General features: G+C 40.7%; 1 protein-coding gene across 1 annotated transcript in view; it reads left to right on the forward strand.

The window, feature by feature from the left end:
- CAMKV (CaM kinase like vesicle associated) overlaps nt 1-17,241 on the forward strand; it is a 61,983-nt gene that overhangs the window by 34,973 nt on the left and 9,769 nt on the right. Inside the window, exons 2-4 of the mRNA XM_087709277.1 lie at nt 12,890-12,998; nt 15,749-15,880; nt 16,750-16,824. Coding sequence (XP_087565403.1) covers nt 12,904-12,998; nt 15,749-15,880; nt 16,750-16,824 — 302 coding nt within the window. The 5' untranslated portion in view covers nt 12,890-12,903. The remainder of the gene's footprint in view (nt 1-12,889; nt 12,999-15,748; nt 15,881-16,749; nt 16,825-17,241) is intronic.

The raw sequence follows: 17,241 nt of genomic DNA on the forward strand, positions 1-17,241 counted from the left end.
AGTCAAGTGGGGATGTGGAAGGAATTAAGAAGTTTCTCCCCCATATGAAAAGTCCTATGACTAATTTGTAAATTGTTTTTGTAATGGATGGAATCTAAAAAGCATATGAACGTAATATGAAATTTAGCTTTTTGTCCCAGAATCAGGATGCAATTTGTGTGCATCCTGGTGAGGTTTTGCTTTACTACTAATTTGATTTTTTAATGTTTTTATGTGTCAGATAAAATGTGTCAGGAGTGGTGCGGTAGCCTAGAGGTGGAGTTCTCACCGCACAATCAGGAGGCCGTGAGTTCAATCCTAGATAGAGGCAAATATTTCTCTTTCTGGACACATTGAGAATGTATCTGCTGAATAAAATTCCGCATTGGTGACAGGAAGGGCATCTAGCCATTAAAAAACAACTCTGCTATCTCCATTCAATTGTCCAAAATCCACCCCACAAGGGATAATTATGGGGTCATGAAATGAAGATGATGTGTCAGATAAAATATGGTGGATTTGTGGTTGAGATACGTATGTTGGACACATTTTTAGGTCTGGCACTCAAGATATAAATATAAGTAAAATTTGCAGGATGAATTAGAAAGCAACAAAAGACAGGAACATGTAAAACATGCTAAACATAATCCAAAGTTTGGAATAACAATCGGAGAAATAAAAAAATCTGGACCTGGAACAGCGAAGAGTAAGAGAACTAACTGCGGTTCTAAAAACAAAAAGTTCCTCAATTGAATACCCCAGAGGCCATTTCTCCAGCCTCTCAGTGAGTACTATATTGCTTGTTCCGAGTGAAACAGTTTTCTAATCTCAGATGTAGCAACACTCCTATTACCAAAGCATAAATATATTCAAAATTAATAAAACACAGTTGATAAAATAATATTCTATTCCAGCCCAATTTCTTTCCATATGTGGGATTGTCATGAATGTTTTGTATTTTGCCTCCGACAACAAAAACAGACTTCACACATCATAAGCCATACTTGACTGGATTCACAAATGTTAAGGCTATGCTGGCTGGAGTATTCTGGGAGTTGAAGTCCATAAGTAGCCAAGTTTTCGAGGCCCTTGTGTTAAGGCATAAATTGTGGTTTATAAATCACAAAGCATGAGTTTATATAATTCAGCAAACAAATAAAGTCATTTTAGGCTTAATAACATGTATGAAATCAGTCAAAACAGTTGGGACATCACATCTATGATAAAAGCCACTATTTTTTTTAGGAATAATGGTCAGGTGACATATTGAATCAAGGTTTCCAAGAAGCAAATTAGAATCTACAACCTCTCTATTCAAGAAAGTTAACTAAATATCAGTTTCTGGCTTTGGGGTACTAAGTTAACCATGGGGTGGGTTCTCATAATCTGTTAAGCCACAAAAAAGATAAAACATGATTTAAAGCTACTCTATTCTTTACTGGTGCTTAACCAGTAAAGAATAGAGTAGCTTTAAATCATGTTTTATCTTTTTTGTGGCTTAACAGATTAAGGTGCAGTGGGTCAGCGGTTAAAAATGCTGAGCTTGTCCGCTGGGATGTTGACAGTTTGAGACCCAAGCACTGATCAATGAGATGGGCTCCCATTACTTGCCCCACCTCCTACCCACATAGCAGTTTGAAACCATTGCAAATGCAAGTAGATAAATAGGTACCACTTCGGTGGGAAAGTGACAACATTCTGTGTGCCTCAGCGTATAATCATGCTGTAGACATAACCATAGAAATGTCTTTGGACAATGCTGACTCCGTCAGCTAAGAAACAAGAATTGGGCATGACTGGACTGGACAGGGGAAACCTTTACCTTTATGACAGAGCTAATCATGCCAATCTTTGGCATGTGTGCTCACTTCTTCCTTTAATATGTTTCTGATTTGGTGCAAACCAGATTGCTGCTTTATTCAAAAGCATCCAGACAAGCTTTACAAAATGCATTATTTGAAGTAAGTAACATCAGTAACACAAGTTTAGAATTCACTTCTAAGAGTTGAAGAGAATGGAACAATTGTATTACTCCAAGCCCCAGTCATCTTAGAGCGCCAAAGTTTCAGTAGTTCTCCTGAACGGTCAAGGGCAAAATTGTCTTTCATCTTGGACCAATTGGTGATCCTATGCAGAAACACTAAGCATCGCTTGTGAGAAAATGTTCTGTGTATGGTAACAGAGAGAAAAATTTGAAACTCCCTTTTTCATATTGCTGATCAGCCTTTTCCTCCCCATTAGCTAGCATAATACAACCTTTTGCATTATCTGGATTTTGTACTGTACTAAATTTCTTGGAACTGCAAATTTTGCAACTGAGTGCACATTTAATCAAAAAAAATTCTGGCAAGCAGCATTATCTACTAGAAATTGGTATACTGCATCAACTCTTTTTCAAAGGGCAAATCTAGGATACAAACTATCCCTTTTCCTTTCTGGATAAAATACTAAACAGTTGAAATTCAAAGCTTGGACTCAATATAAGGGTTTGGGTTCAAATGGTAAAATGATGTTCTGAATCAGATGAACTGGATGAAGGAAAACTAGCTGTTTTTAATCGTAGTGACAATCCTGAATAATCAAAAGAGAAATCAAGAAATTGGGTGCCATTCTGGAGGCCTTAAATCACTGAGTTCAAATGAAGAGAAGTTCAAGACAACACTACTACAATTATGTAACTGTAATGCCATGAGTTAAGTACTTATATTAGATGTCATATACAGCATCCAGTTTTGATCACCACACTATAAAAAAGATGTTGAGACTAGGAAAAGTGCAGGGAAGAGCAACCAGGATGATTAAGGGACTGGAGACTAAAAGATTTGAAGAACGGTTACAGGAACTGGGCATGGCTAATCTAGTGAAGAGAAGGACCAGGGGAGACATGATAGCAGTGTTCCAATATTTGAGGGCTGCCATGGAGAGGAGGGGGTCAAAATATTTTCCAAAGCACCTAAAGGCCAGACAAGGAATAACCAATGGAAACTGGTCAAGGAGAGATTCAATCTAGAAATAAGGAGAAATTTTCTGACAGTGAGAACAATCAAGCTTCCCTTCGGAAGTTGTGGGGGTTTCATCACTGGAAGCTTTCAAGAAGAGATTGGACTGTCATTTGTCAGAAATGATGTAGGATCTCCTGCTTGGGCAGGGGGTTGGACTAAATGACCTACAAGGTCCCTTCTAACTCTGGTAATTTGTCATGACAGAGCTACAAAACTGATATCAGTGTGATGTCACAGTTGGTTACAGGCACCACTGCTTGGAGGTAAAAGCAGTATATATATTTAATAAATATTTTCTTTGGCTTCCTTCAATAGCTAATGATATCTGAGAAAGCTAGCAATCTTTTGCAAGACTCTGTTCCCCAGAAAACATAGAAGAGATCAAGTATTTTCTCAATGGATGCTGCTTTGACAATACCTATGATCAGTGGTGGGATTCAGCCAGTTCGCACCACTTGTTAACTTTCTGAGCAGTTTGGCGAACTGGCTGTTGGAAGAAATCATTAGGGCAGAGAAACCGGTTGTTAAATTATTTGAATCCCACCATTGCCGTTGTTTGTAGTCAGTCTGTGTGATTTTCTTGCAATAGATAACTAGGTTAGCCATCCTTTCTTCAGTTGCTTTCCAGAGATGGCACTTGCTGTCTGTTGTTGTCTTCTCAATTCTGGCTTTGTAGCATTTTTTCTTAAGACTTGGTCTTGTGTAGTTAGAATTAGTCCCCCTGACTCTTTCTTCAACTTCTCTGCTCTTAGCCATTGCCAGGTTTTGCTATCTGCTTTTCTTGCTTGGTGTGTGTGTGTACATGTGTGTACGTGTGTGTGTATGCATGCGCACTGGCCATATAATAACTGCCTCTTTTCTATTCTTCATTTGGTCTTTCTTAGAGGCCACTTTTGTCTCTCCAATATTTATTAAACCTTTCTAATGTACTAGCTACAATGCATCTTCTTCACCATCCTTCAGATATTCTTCCAATGCCCTTTTTTCTTCTTCAGCTTTCTGGTGTACTTGCAACATTCCATGCCTATTATTGTGGTATTCCTTAATAAATAATTAACATAACTGTATGGATGAAGGACATGATTTCTTGTCATTATTGTTCTGGTCTTTCTATTCAGGGCTTTTAGTTTTCCTTGAGTCCAGTCTACTATTCCAACTCTATATCTAATGACTAGAACTGCACAAGTGTTAATTGCCTTGCTAATATTTCTTCCATGGAGTTTTGGACTTTAATATCTTCTTCACTCTTATGAAGTATTTGCTTTTAACCTTTTTCTTGACTTCAGTGTGCTTGATGTTGTCAGCTTGAAGAATGCCCACATATTTCTAGGGATCTTCTTTAACTAGACTCTTGTTATTTCCATAGGGCATCTCCATTCCTTCAGTTTTATTTTTCCTGGCTGATGGTAAGAGTGGCACATTTATCCAGTCCAAACTCCATTGCAATATCTTGGTTGTATATGTGGACAATATTGAGCATCAATTCTATTTCAGGTGATGTTTTTCCATGTCAGATCACCCCTGTAAAGGAGGTAGGATACCCTGGCTGATGCTTTTGATGTTTGATAGCCATGACCTGACTTGTTGACAGATGAATTAATGCAGCAAGAAACAGTAGTGGTGATAGTGAGTCTCCTTGAAAGATTCCTCTCTTTATATTAACTTCTCCTCCTCCATCACCCACTGACCACCAATCATGTCTTCCATTGTACCATTGATTTTTGTACAATAAGCTTCTGTCATTTTTACTGACTCCTGTTATTTCTAGGCACTTGATTATCCAACCAGGTGGCAGGGAGTCAAATGCACTTCTTGTAATCAATTGAAACTACCTTCAAGTTGGTCTTCCTTCTCTTGCAGTTTTCAAACCTCATGTTGTCAATTAGGAGCTGCTTTTCTGTTCCTCTATTGTTCGGGCAGTTTCTTTCTGCTCAGATGGAAAAAAAAATGTTTACAAGTAGATACTCCATCAGCTACTACACCAGTTAGTAATCTGAAATTTGTTGATAAGCAAGTAATTACCCTGCACCTGCCTAATGCTGCCCCTTTTGTTGGATCTTTCATTATCAGGTAGGTTTTGCTGAATGTTAACCAATCTGTAATTTTACCTCCTTGCAGCATGTTGTAAAACTGCTAGGCAATGAGTGAGTGTAATAGACAAGTCAGATGTTTCAACCCAAAACCATGCAGTTCATCTTCTCCTGGTGCAGACCCGTTCTTGATCTTCCTTCATCATTTCTGCTGTTATTACTTTCATTTCAGCTTCTTTTGTATTCTTACCACCTCCTTTATCCAAGCTGAATTCTTGTTGTGTACAATGAGAGCATATGCACCAAAGACAAATTCCTTGCGTGTCCAATCACACTCGGCCAATAAAGAATTCTATTCTATTCTATTGTTGAGTTTCTTTGAGTTGTCCCATAGCTGCACCTAGAACTGCACTGTTTCTCCTTTGTTAGATTGGTAGGATTTTTTCTTATTGAACTAGAATTGGAGATTCTGCCTATAGTGTGCGATTCTCAAGCTTCGTATCCACCGATCTTCTTGGCTACAACTGTTATTTGCTACTTGATATTTCTGGTATTGCCTTAATCTCCCTTGTTTCTAGTAGATATTTCCTGATCAGATATTCTTTGATCTCCTTGTTTTTCAGCTTCTTTTCTTTCACCTGTTCTACCATGCTTGAATCTGATCTTACCATGTTTACTTTCCAAAGCCCCCAATTATGTTATAGGTGTAAAACCACTGGTGTGTGATCGATTTTTCTGTAACATCTGAATCAGGAGAGACTAAGTGCATCTGAGTCTCGTTGCTGGAGTTCCATGGTGATCTGGATGTAGGTCAGTAAACTGAATGCTGATTATAGAAGCACTGTTAGTTACTGTAAATCTTCCCGAGTCTAGAACTACTGTTAATACAGATTGCAGCAGTTAAGCTACTGATTGGGATAACATCCCTAGACATAAATTATACTTCTCCTAAAAGTTCTGCATTAATTGGCAGTCTGTTGCTTAGATTCAAGATGTTGAGATTAATATACAAAGCCCTAAGCATAAGACAATGGCTCTATTTACACCCACTCTCCAGACACCCACAGTAAGAACTTAGCAGGAGGCCCAGCCTTCTATGTCACAGCTTGCAGATTTCCTTCTGTGAAAGAGCCAGAGGCTGACCATCTCTGAGGGACAACTTTGAGTTGGGAAAGACCTCTTCTTTATAGTATGCTAGGCCCCCACAATTTGCTTTATGCATCTTTTTGAAAGCCCACTTTTGGCCTTTCTTGGATACAAATTCATCCCAAGGTTTTCATCTGATAAATCGTTTGAATTCATTTTTTACTTTATTTTATTTGTTTGGTTATATGGGTTTTTTTTTTAGAATGAACTTCAGATTTTGCAAACAAGGGATATATTATTACTAATTCCTGAGATGCCATTCATTGCAAAACAGCTACATGCCAGCTTATCTCAATGCTAAATCCTGTTCTGAGAGAGGAGAAGAACCCCACTTAAAAGGGAAGAAAAAGAAAAACTGGCAACCTTTATTATACACTCTTTGTACATACATCACAAACTTTTCAAGAACTCCACAAATAGCACTGGCACAATCCAATCTGTACTGCCCGCAATACTTCTCTAAAAGAAAATCTAGGTATTCCTCAACTTAGGACCACAATGGAACCCCAAATTTCTGTTGCTAGGCAAGACAGTTGAGTTGTGCTCCATTTTTCAACATTTTTGCCACAGTTGGTTAAGCGAATCACTGCAGTTGTTAAGCGAATCTGCAGTTGTTAAGTGAATCTGGCTTCCCCCATTGACTTTGCTTGTCAGAAGCCCCCTGGGGAGGTTACAAATGGCAATCACATGACCCTGTGACAATGCAACTGTCACAAATACATGCCAGTTGTCAAACGCCAGAGTTTTGATCAGGTGACCATGGGGATGCTTCAACAATTGTTAAGTGTGAAAACCGGTCATAAGTCAATTTTTTCAGTGCCATTGTAACTTTGAATGGTCACTGAATGAATTATTCTAAGCCGAGGACTACCTTTATACTAGAGCACTGTATCATGTATAATAAACCATCCTGCACCACAGGCAGATCTAACAATACTGGATTATCTTATAGCAATATCTTTTTTCTTTGTTTTTTGAAAAAGGAAAAAAAAAGCTGACCTGTTTTTTATATGGAAACGATTACTACCCATCAGGGAAGAGTTTTAGAAAATAATATGTACCAGAATCTTCCTGCTCCAGACAGTGTGCATGTCAATCGCAGTTAGGACTACTCATTAATTGGCTTAATATGGCCCCAGGCTGCAGATTCTTCCTCCACCCCCAAACCTCCACGTAGTTCATCTTACTTTATAGTTAATAGGGCAGAAGGATAACGTGCACTCCAAGATAATGTGTCAGGTAATAGGGCAGAGCTTTGATCACCTCAACTTTATGAGATGTTATTTTTGTGACTGTTCGGGGAATTGCCACTGAGCTAGGATGCCTGCAACACGTTCCTGATGGCATTTCAGGCCAATTATGGGAAAAGTCACAAGCCTGAATATAATATTCTTAGTCGTGAGATTTTTCGGCTTGCTTTGCCTTGCCTAGCTGTGTTGATTTTCTTTTTCCCCTGTCAAAAAAGGCCAGCTGCAATTTTCTATAAAGGGCCTTGAGATTCTGATTAGTTTTAAAACTTTTTTAAAGCAGAAAAACTGAATTCGTCAAGCCCCAATTTCAATAGATAGGAATGCAGCCCCTTAACATTTCTGTTCATGACATTGTAGTGTGATGTGCTTGTGACCAATTATGCTTGCTTAAAAAGTGCTAATGGTACACCTGTCACTATTGCTGTGTGACACCTGAGAAAGCAGCTGCCTGATGAGTAATCCCAACTTTGTCCTAGGTCCTAGGTTATGTCACCTGAGCAAAATTTTCCCCTCTCAAATTAGATTTCCAAAATTCCTAGAGCCATACTAAGAAGTGGCCTTCTATATAACAAAGAGAGTTTAACAATTGTGACCTCCTCACAGCCTGCCCAAGGTGTTATTTTGTGCAAAATGAATAATGCCTACTCTACTTGGTAATGGTTCTATTCGTGTCAGCTTTAAGTAGGACAAAAAGGGGGGGGGAGCTGTGTGCATGTTATATGTAAATGATGAGATATTCTGCATACATATTTTGACTGTTGGCTACAATCTTAAAATTCTGTTCAACCTCCATGAATTGAATGGAGCTTTTGAATTGTTATGTAGGCTGTGCTATAATTGGTTCCACCACAAAACCGCGCTTGACTAAACCGCGCACGACTAAACCGCATCGCTGACGTCATCAACAGGGAGACAACAGCACGGAGACAGAAGCACGCTGTAAACCCTAAACCTAAAATTAATCCCTAAACCTAAACCTAACCCCCCTAAACCTAATCCTAAACCTAACCCTTAATCTAACCCTAAACCTAATCCTAACCCTTAACCTAACCCTAAACCTAACCCTAAACCTAACCCTAAACCTAAACCTAAACCTAACCCTTAACCTAACCCTAAACCTAACCCTAACCCTTAACCTAAACCTAATCCTAAACCTAACCCTAACCCTAACCCTAAACCTAACCCTAACCCTTAACCTAACCCTAAAGCTAACCCTAACCCTAACCCTTAAGCTAACCCTAAACCTAACCCTTACCTTAAGTTGAATCGGCTTGCTTTCAAAGCGCTATTTAAAGCGCCCTTCTTTCTCCGCACTGGCTGTTGTCGCCCTGTTGATGACGTCAGCGACGCGGTTTAATCAGGCGCGGCTTAGTCGAGCGCGGTTTTGACGGGTCACGCTATAATTCACTTATTGCCTACTAAAAACCACAGCCTGTAGTTGTGATTAATTTTGCACAGTGAATTCAATGATACTAGAGTTTAGACTGTACTCCGGGTCTCCTCTGTGTGCTTATCAATAGGAGGAAATATAATGACCAATTCTGTCATCCAAATCCTTTCATGCAAACTTTTGCAAGGATTATTGGACAATCTTGCAGAGTGGGGTCTATGGAAATTTTCATTCTTTGAATTTATTCTTCTCAAAACACTATTTTACTATGAGATGTTGAAGAACACCACTTCCCTGAACAATGGCTTTTGCACACAGAAATGTGCCTAAATTATTGTTTATAATGTTTATTGGGGATCCAATTTGGTGTAGTGGTTAAAGCGTTATGTTAGAAACTAGAAGACTAATGTATGAGATTTAGTTCCGTTTTTTGGCATAAAACTTGTGTGATTTGGGGGCTGGTTACTTTCTCTCAGGCCTAGGAAGGAGGCAAGGGGAAATCTTTCAGAAACATTTGGCAATAAAGCTGTGAGGACTAGTCTAGGCAGTCACAAGAAGCTTATCAACATTTATTGCTGATTTAAAGCCTCTTATTGACTTTTGGAGTAAAAATGAAAACATGATTTATGGTTTTGATGATTAGACAACATAGATTACAGAAAGAAGAAGAATATGAGGTAACTTAAGAGTGGGGGTCTAAAATATATGTATACTTAGAACTGCTGTAAAAATATCAGAAGCCATTTCTTTATACTTTTTTCTCTACTATTTCTTTCACTTGTTTTCATCTTCTTCCACTGTCTGCTTTTTCTTTAATTTCTTTTTTCTTCCTTACTTTTTACAACTTTGTGTCCCTTTTTATCTTCTTGTTTAAGAATTTTAACAAAAATTATACCCGCAAAAAAGAGAAGTGAAACAATTGCTACCTGTAAAGGAAAGTATTGATCAAAGATGCTGTTCTGAATTTTTTATAGAAAAACAGATTTAAAATATTTTATTACCAGTATATTTTTTAAAATAAATAGCATTCATACCAAATATTTTGAGTTTAATTCATCTCATCAGTTTTTCCAAGTACAGACAGTTAGACCAGTTCATCTGTTATAGGTTTGCTGACTGGAAGAATCAATCTATTTTGTCTGTCTGTCTGCCTGCCTGCCTGCCTGTCTGTCTGTCTGTCTGTCTGTCTAATTTTTATGGCTGCCCAGTGACTCTGGGCAGCTTACAACAATCAGATATAAAACAATGTATATATCAACAATCATTAAAAATGAAAAATAAATATTGAAAGTTAAATATTATAAAAATAAAATACAGAAACCCCAACAGAAAAAGGAGTATATTCCACTTCCTTGGGACCCTCAAACCTATGACATAGCCAGGACTTGAGAGACTTCCAGAACATCAGGAGGGATCATGGAACTAACCTAATGTTGGGGAGACGCTGGGCAGAGGATGTTGCATAAGACAGTTGCCATGGCAGAGAAGCTTCACTTCCTGGGATCCACTAAATATAAGTTCCTGGCAGAGGATATCCACAGTATTCCCTCTCTACCCAATCTGATGGAGCAGACTGGTGTAATCAGGGAGAGGTCCCTCAGATTGTCTGGTCTCGTGCCATGAAGGGTTTTAAAGATTAAAATCAGCATCTTTAATTGTATCCAGATGTGAATTGGCAACCAGTGCAGCTCGGGGACCAGAAGTATAACATACTCTATTCTAGAAACACATGTAATTGCCCATACTGTTGCATTTTGCACCAGCTGAAGCTTCCAGATACTCTTCAAGTGCAACCCCGTGTTGAGCACATTAAGTAGTCCAATCAGGAGGTGACTAGGACATGAGTGATTATGAGCAGAGCCTGCTGATCAAGAAATGGGCGCAACTGGCACACTACACAAAGCTGTGCAAAGACCCTCCAAGGCATGGCTGCCCCCTGCTCTTTGAGCAGGAGTTGAGAGTCTAAGACAGTGATGGCTAACTTTTTCTGAACCAAGTGCTCAAAGAGGCACGCCCAATCCCCCAAAATGCATTGTCCATGTGCCCCGCACATGAGCCCCACATGTGCCCCACCGCCATGCAGTTATGTATGCATGCCCCCACCCTCTGTGCATGCATGTGCGCCCCCACACACCCTTCCTCCCATATGTCCCCCATGCATGCGCAACAGAGGCCCAACAACCAGCTGGCTACAGGAGGCATGTGTGCATGCACAGTGGAGCTGAACTGGTGCGATGGCTCACATGCCCACAGAGAGGATGCTGCATGCCACCTGTGGCACACATGCCATAGGTTCGCCATCATGGGTCTGGGAGGACCTCCAAATTGTACACTGGGTCTGTCTGTGACAGCACAGCTCCATAAAGAGGGTAACATCCTAGAAACAGTTGCTCCAAAACACAAAGTCACTCAGACTTTTCAGACAACCGAAGCCTGTTGTTTCTTATCAGGCCACCATAGCCTATAGCGTGACCCGACAAATACGCGGACGTCAAAAGTGCGCCGACAAAACCGCGGCGTCAAAAGCACGCCGACAACAGCGCGCCGACAGAAGTGCGATTTAAGTTAAGGTAAGGTTTAGGGTTAGGGTTAGGGTTAGGGTTAGGGTTAGGGTTAGGGTTAGGGTTAGGGTTAGGTTACAGCGTGCTTCTGTCGGCGCGCTGTTGTCGGCGCGCTTCAGTGCTCATTTGTCTGCGTGGTTTTGCGGTTTTGTCGGCGCGGTTTAGTCAGGCGCGCTTTTGTCGTTCGCGCATTTGTGGTGGAACCGGCCTATAGGCGGGGGGGCAGATTAACTTACCTTCCCTAGCGGTTTGCAAATGTGAGTGTGCACAGGTGCTTCGCTTGCATGTGCCTCATCTGCGCATGTGCAGGGGGGCAGATGCATGGGGGGCAGAGCCTCCCACAGCCTCTGCTACCGCTTTACCTGAACCAGAGAGAACCGGATGAATACCACCTCTGTAGATAAGTAGATAAGATGTTCACAGTATTGTTTAATTATTAAACTACATTAAACTACACTGAATCTCATGTTACTAAACATAGGTTCCCCAACAATCTCAACCAGGATGGACAATATTGAAGATAATGTCAGCCCTGGAGCCATTCCCACTCCCCCCCCCCCAGGCACTTTCAGAGCTGCCACAGCTAAGTGAGTGAAGCTGTGGGAACGGGAGGCGGGAGGAAGAGATAGCTAGAGGAATGTAGCCATAGTAAAATTCTTTCTTCTGAGAATCAAGAATTTTCCCACCAGGTGCAAGGAGGTGGGATCTGAGACCAAGCGATGACCCTTTGTCTGTGGCCTGATTGGACCACGTGATGGACTACATGGGCAGGGGAAAGTAAATTCTACTTTTCACTAGGAGGAAACCCGAAGTGGGTTAAGAGTCAGGTTTCCCCGGATGTGCCAATATGACATGCCTAATAAATCTACACTTTGAGGAACATGCCTGCCTTGGAGTTTTGATTCCATTGGGTGTGTTACTTGTAACCCTGACAGATGCACTGCAAGGAGTTGCAGTTCAACAACCCCTTTTTTGTGATGGATTATACTCTCTGGGGTAGCTATCTGGCGAATGCTGAAAAAAGCCACCACAACATATTCTCAAATTTTAGTTTCTATGCATGCCAGCTCACTAAAAAAAATATATCCCCGTAATGTTATCTTATTGAGGATCTCCTTTTTGATCATTTTGACAGCATGCCCATTTTCCAGCAACACCATTTATGATCTGAGGTTTATAAATTATCATTCCAAATGGGTCTGCCTCCCTAACTTTTACAAAGACGTTACAATAGGGAAGTTTTATTTTCCATTCTGTTTTGAATCGTCAACATGGAATCTCTTTCACTGGAGCTTGGACAGTGGGTCAATCTTTTCATGGAGCAATGCACCCCAAATGCTTCCCAGCCTGTCACAGCAAGCCACACCTGAGCATATGTGACTGTGTAACTGCACCTGCTCACATTCAGCTCGCTCAGGGAAGCAGTGGTGAGTGGATCTCTCTAGATGCCCAATCAAGATCCTGGGGTGCTACAAACTACCTGTACTCATAAATGATGACTCAGAGCCTTCCTTATGCACTTATTTTTCAGTATCAGGCTTGGCAATGCCGTTTGGATGTGTTACCTTGGGAGATAAGAAGGATTATAACCAGCCATCTGAGGTGACTGACAGATATGACCTGGGACAGGTAATCAAAACGTAAGTGTTTTACTATTCTATGCCGTTTTCATAAATTTCCCAGAATGGTGTTTTACTACTCTCTGTAATGTTCTTAAGGGATGATGGAGAGGTTGATGGGTAGTTCAGTATTGGTGAATTTGGATAAAGTTTAGACTAGCAAGAACTACTATTATATTTCAGGGATGAGAAAATAATATAATGGTTATCAGGTTTTATGCTTATATTTAATCACCAGGGATCCAAATGACAATTTAGAACAGACTGATAGAATGACCTCCCAGAGTTATAATCTCTCTTTTGTCCTTCCCCCCCCCCCACCAAAAAAAGAGCTGCCATCACACATTGCAAACAACTCAACCATCCCTTCCCTGTCTATAGATCTATGTACAATCAATGAACCACAGAGAATGTCAGGACCATTGCCACATAATTGTTCTGCTGTACTCTTCCATCTGAAAGCCAGCAGGAAATCATGTCATCCTAAATCTTATTGGGTAAAAAGAGGATTGTGGGCACCAGAGATCCAGTCCTCCATCATAGCTAAAAGAGGAATAAAGGGCAGCAATGAAGTCTGGCACTAGATTGAAGAGGACATTCCCACAGAAAAATGGCAGAATCAACTTGACTCCCAAGATTGCTGAAATCGAAATGGTTTTTGGGTTGCCACACCCGTGAACATCAAAATGCCCTTTATAGACAACACTCAGCCTTTTAAAGGAGGATAGTAGGGAAAATACCATTTCTAGATTGTAACACAGTAAGCTTTCCTCAGGTTACTTCAGATGCAAGAGAAGATATGGTGAGACACATGCAGATGTGTTTGGCTGAGTCTGTCATACACTGCTATGCTTTAATCTTCCCGACCATGCAAAGGACCTGGGAACCTGGGAGGCGGAGAGTCCCCACTCACAGCCTTTTTCTTTTTTTCCCAACCCAAAGTAATGTTGGTAAAAAACAAAGTAATGTTTTTTCCCAACCCAAAGTAATGTTTGCTTATTCATCTGTCTGTCAGTTGGATACCTCTCCAAAACCCAAAGAAAACAGGACTAGATGTGTTAGGGAAAACTAGAAAAAAAAATACTTTTAAAAAATGGACTTCAATTGGCAGCTATGGAGGAAGTTTTTTTTAAAAAAAAATCCATTCAATGCAATCTTATGGACAAGATAGTTGGGTAGAAGCTCATAATGTTTCTGGCTATCCTATTCTAAGCCCTTCTCCTTCATCTTCCTGGCCATGTGGCCTAGAGCAGAGATTATGCCAGACCCATTCACACAAGCTATACATAGTACATAGTTTCTAAGGAAAAGACAGGTAGGCAGACAGATACACATACACATACACACATACACACACACACACACACACACACACACGAAGAGAGTGTGTGTTATAGATTACTTAATTATACAGAAGAAAATGCAAATTTTCCTATAGCCACTACTGGTAAAGGGCTTGGAAACAATTCCATAAATCATTATTTGTATGTTTTACCTACTTTCAGGGGTGGGCTTCAAAAATTTCAGCAACGGGTTCTCTGCCAGGATGCTGGGTAGGCGTGACCATGGTGGATATGGCCTAGTCTGCACCATGACAGGGGGGCGTTTTCACCCTCCCCAGGCTCCGGAGGCTTTCCCTGAGCCTCTGGGAGGGCAAAAACTACCTCCCCTGGGCTCCAGAGTCCCTCCGGAGACTGGAAACGGGCCTGTTTCCGGACTTCTGGAACTTCCAGGAGGCCTGTTTTTCCTCCTCCCCAAGCTTCGGCATGGGCCCTGCACTTAACTCACATCCAAAATCAGCTACGTGAGGACTCCTGGGAAGGGAGGGGAGGGGAAGGGTGGAAGTGGCGGGGCAGGAGGGGAGGAGCCAGCCAAAGTGGGATTTGGAGGTTTTCCAAAGTGGCCATAACATTAGCTATGGGTTCTCCTGAACTCAGGCGAACCCGTAGGAGCCTACCTTGTTTTATTTTATTTCCCCTTGGAAAAAGGTTTAAAAAGAACATAGAAGTGCAACTGAAGTAGACACCACCATGAGTGAACTCAAAGGGTGGCTTTACCTACTCCTCTGAAATTTGTCACACGTGTTCTATGTCGCTGGAGACCAGTAAGAAAACTACACAGGAAGTAGAGGTGCTTTTGGAGAGGGGGATCTCTGATGAGTCTCATCTCAGGAGTGAAGAGCGTTTACTAACTCCCTGATCACTAACTTACTTAACAGAGTGTTAGCTGAGTGAGGGGATTTAGTTTAGCCTGAAACAAGACAGGGCCTTCTGAGGGCTAAATCTAACCCACTCTTAAGTTAGTAAATCTATTTAGGTTAGAACCTACAAATGACACTCTTCCCCTTCCCCTGAATTCCACCCCCCTCCCCACTTTTGTTTTATATCTTGTTGTTCAACAAGCGACACAATTGACAACATGAAAGCACATGTAAATGCAAATATAGAGCTAATTTTAAAGGTCACCCAAAGTTTGCAAATAATAGGTACTGTACTTTAACAAAACACACTGAGAATGCTGTACTCGTATAATACATTCAATGGACAATTTTTTCCCCTCTGCTTTTCATATCCTTTCCCTTTGTGGTCAATCCTCAGTCAATATGCACTTAATAACATTGTGCTGAGGGAACACATGATGTATCCTCTGTCTCTTTTGGGAAGTGGATGATTCATAAAGTTAAGCTATTTACCGTCTCTGCTGCACAATTGTGTTGCTTCAGCGAATGGATACAATCTCTTCAAACTTAAAGATGGGTGTTCTTTTCCTAGAGAGGAGTTTTGTGAGATATTCCGTGCCAAAGAGAAATCGACAGGCAAGCTTTATACTTGCAAGAAGTTTCTGAAAAGAGATGGGCGCAAAGTGCGAAAGGCAGCCAAGAATGAGATCATCATCCTGAAGATGTGAGTGGAGAAGGTTGATTCCAAGCTACAAATGTTCAATTTAATTATTTTCATAAATGGAATGCAGCTACAGTTAACTGATAGTTAATCAGGAACAGTGATTGCATCTTTCTTCAGAGTTCAATTAAAGTGCCAGCCAAAACCTTATTAGCAGGATATATACTGTCCTATACTGTCAATTCCTATCCTGCCTCTATACATAGCCTCTCTTCTGCTCCTCCCCCCTTCCCCCCAGATGGTGGCACCCTGATTTTGGGTGCATGGCATGTTCACCATTGGTCAGAACCCTTGGCATTGCTATTCCTCCCCATTCTAAACATCACCATGAAGAAACATATTAACTTTAGCAGTATAAGAGAAATACTAGTTCATAATATGTAACATTTCAGAATAGATGTTGATGAACTGAAGATTTCAAAAAAAAAATGCTAAGATAAGGAAAAAATGCTTAAAAGCTAATACTATAAAACAGAATTAAAGGAAGCAACATGCTCCAGAAAGGATAAAATATAAATTATACTTTTCAGAAAGGGGAAGCAGTTTCTGCAAGGATCAGAGGGAGGCGGGAATGTCAGCCTGATGAAAGTAACATTGCAATATCACAACGCAATTCCCTTTCATTTTACGTATGATGAAAGCAACAGAATTCTACCAGTATTCATTGTATCCATTAATAATGGAACAAGCTGCATGACTTCAGATATGGCAAAAACAGATTTAGGCAAGATATAACATCCTAATTAAAATGCAGTAAATGACTACAAGATGACTTGACAAATTTCTTGAGAAGACTGAGCAGATATCTCACTTGGGCTTTATGTTTCTGCCTGATAGCAGACCCTGAAACTAGCTTTTCTCTTTTCTTACAGGGTAAAGCACCCCAACATTCTACAGCTGGTGGATGTATATGTTACCCGGAAAGAGTATTTCCTCTTCTTGGAGCTGTAAGTTGGTGTTGCATGAATCTAAACTCTGTCAGGGTTCCAAGTAACACTCCCAACGAAAGAAGATTCCAGAGCTTGAGCTTCCTCAAAGTTCCATTTTATTAGATGCCATATTGGCACATCTGGGAAAACCCGAATCTGAATGTTTTCAGGTTTTCCCCACCCAAAAGAAAGTTCAAGTCCCTTCCCAGCACCCACATGTCCCATCACATGATACAATCAGGCACTATCCAAAACTGGAGATGCTGCCCAGTTACATCATCGCAGCTGCAAGGCAAGGTGTCCTTGGCTCTCTGAGAAAAGAACATTATTTTGACCATATATCTCCCATATTCCATATAATCCCCCCTCCCACTTTCCCACAGTAGAAACTGTGGCAGACCTGAAGGCCCAAGGTAAAAGATGGTTCCAGGTCTG

The sequence above is a fragment of the Thamnophis sirtalis genome, unplaced genomic scaffold (genome assembly GCF_051295495.1).
Source record: "Thamnophis sirtalis isolate CommonGarterSnake01/CBP01778 unplaced genomic scaffold, rThaSir2_p1.2 scaffold_3, whole genome shotgun sequence".
NCBI lineage: Eukaryota > Metazoa > Chordata > Lepidosauria > Squamata > Natricidae > Thamnophis > Thamnophis sirtalis.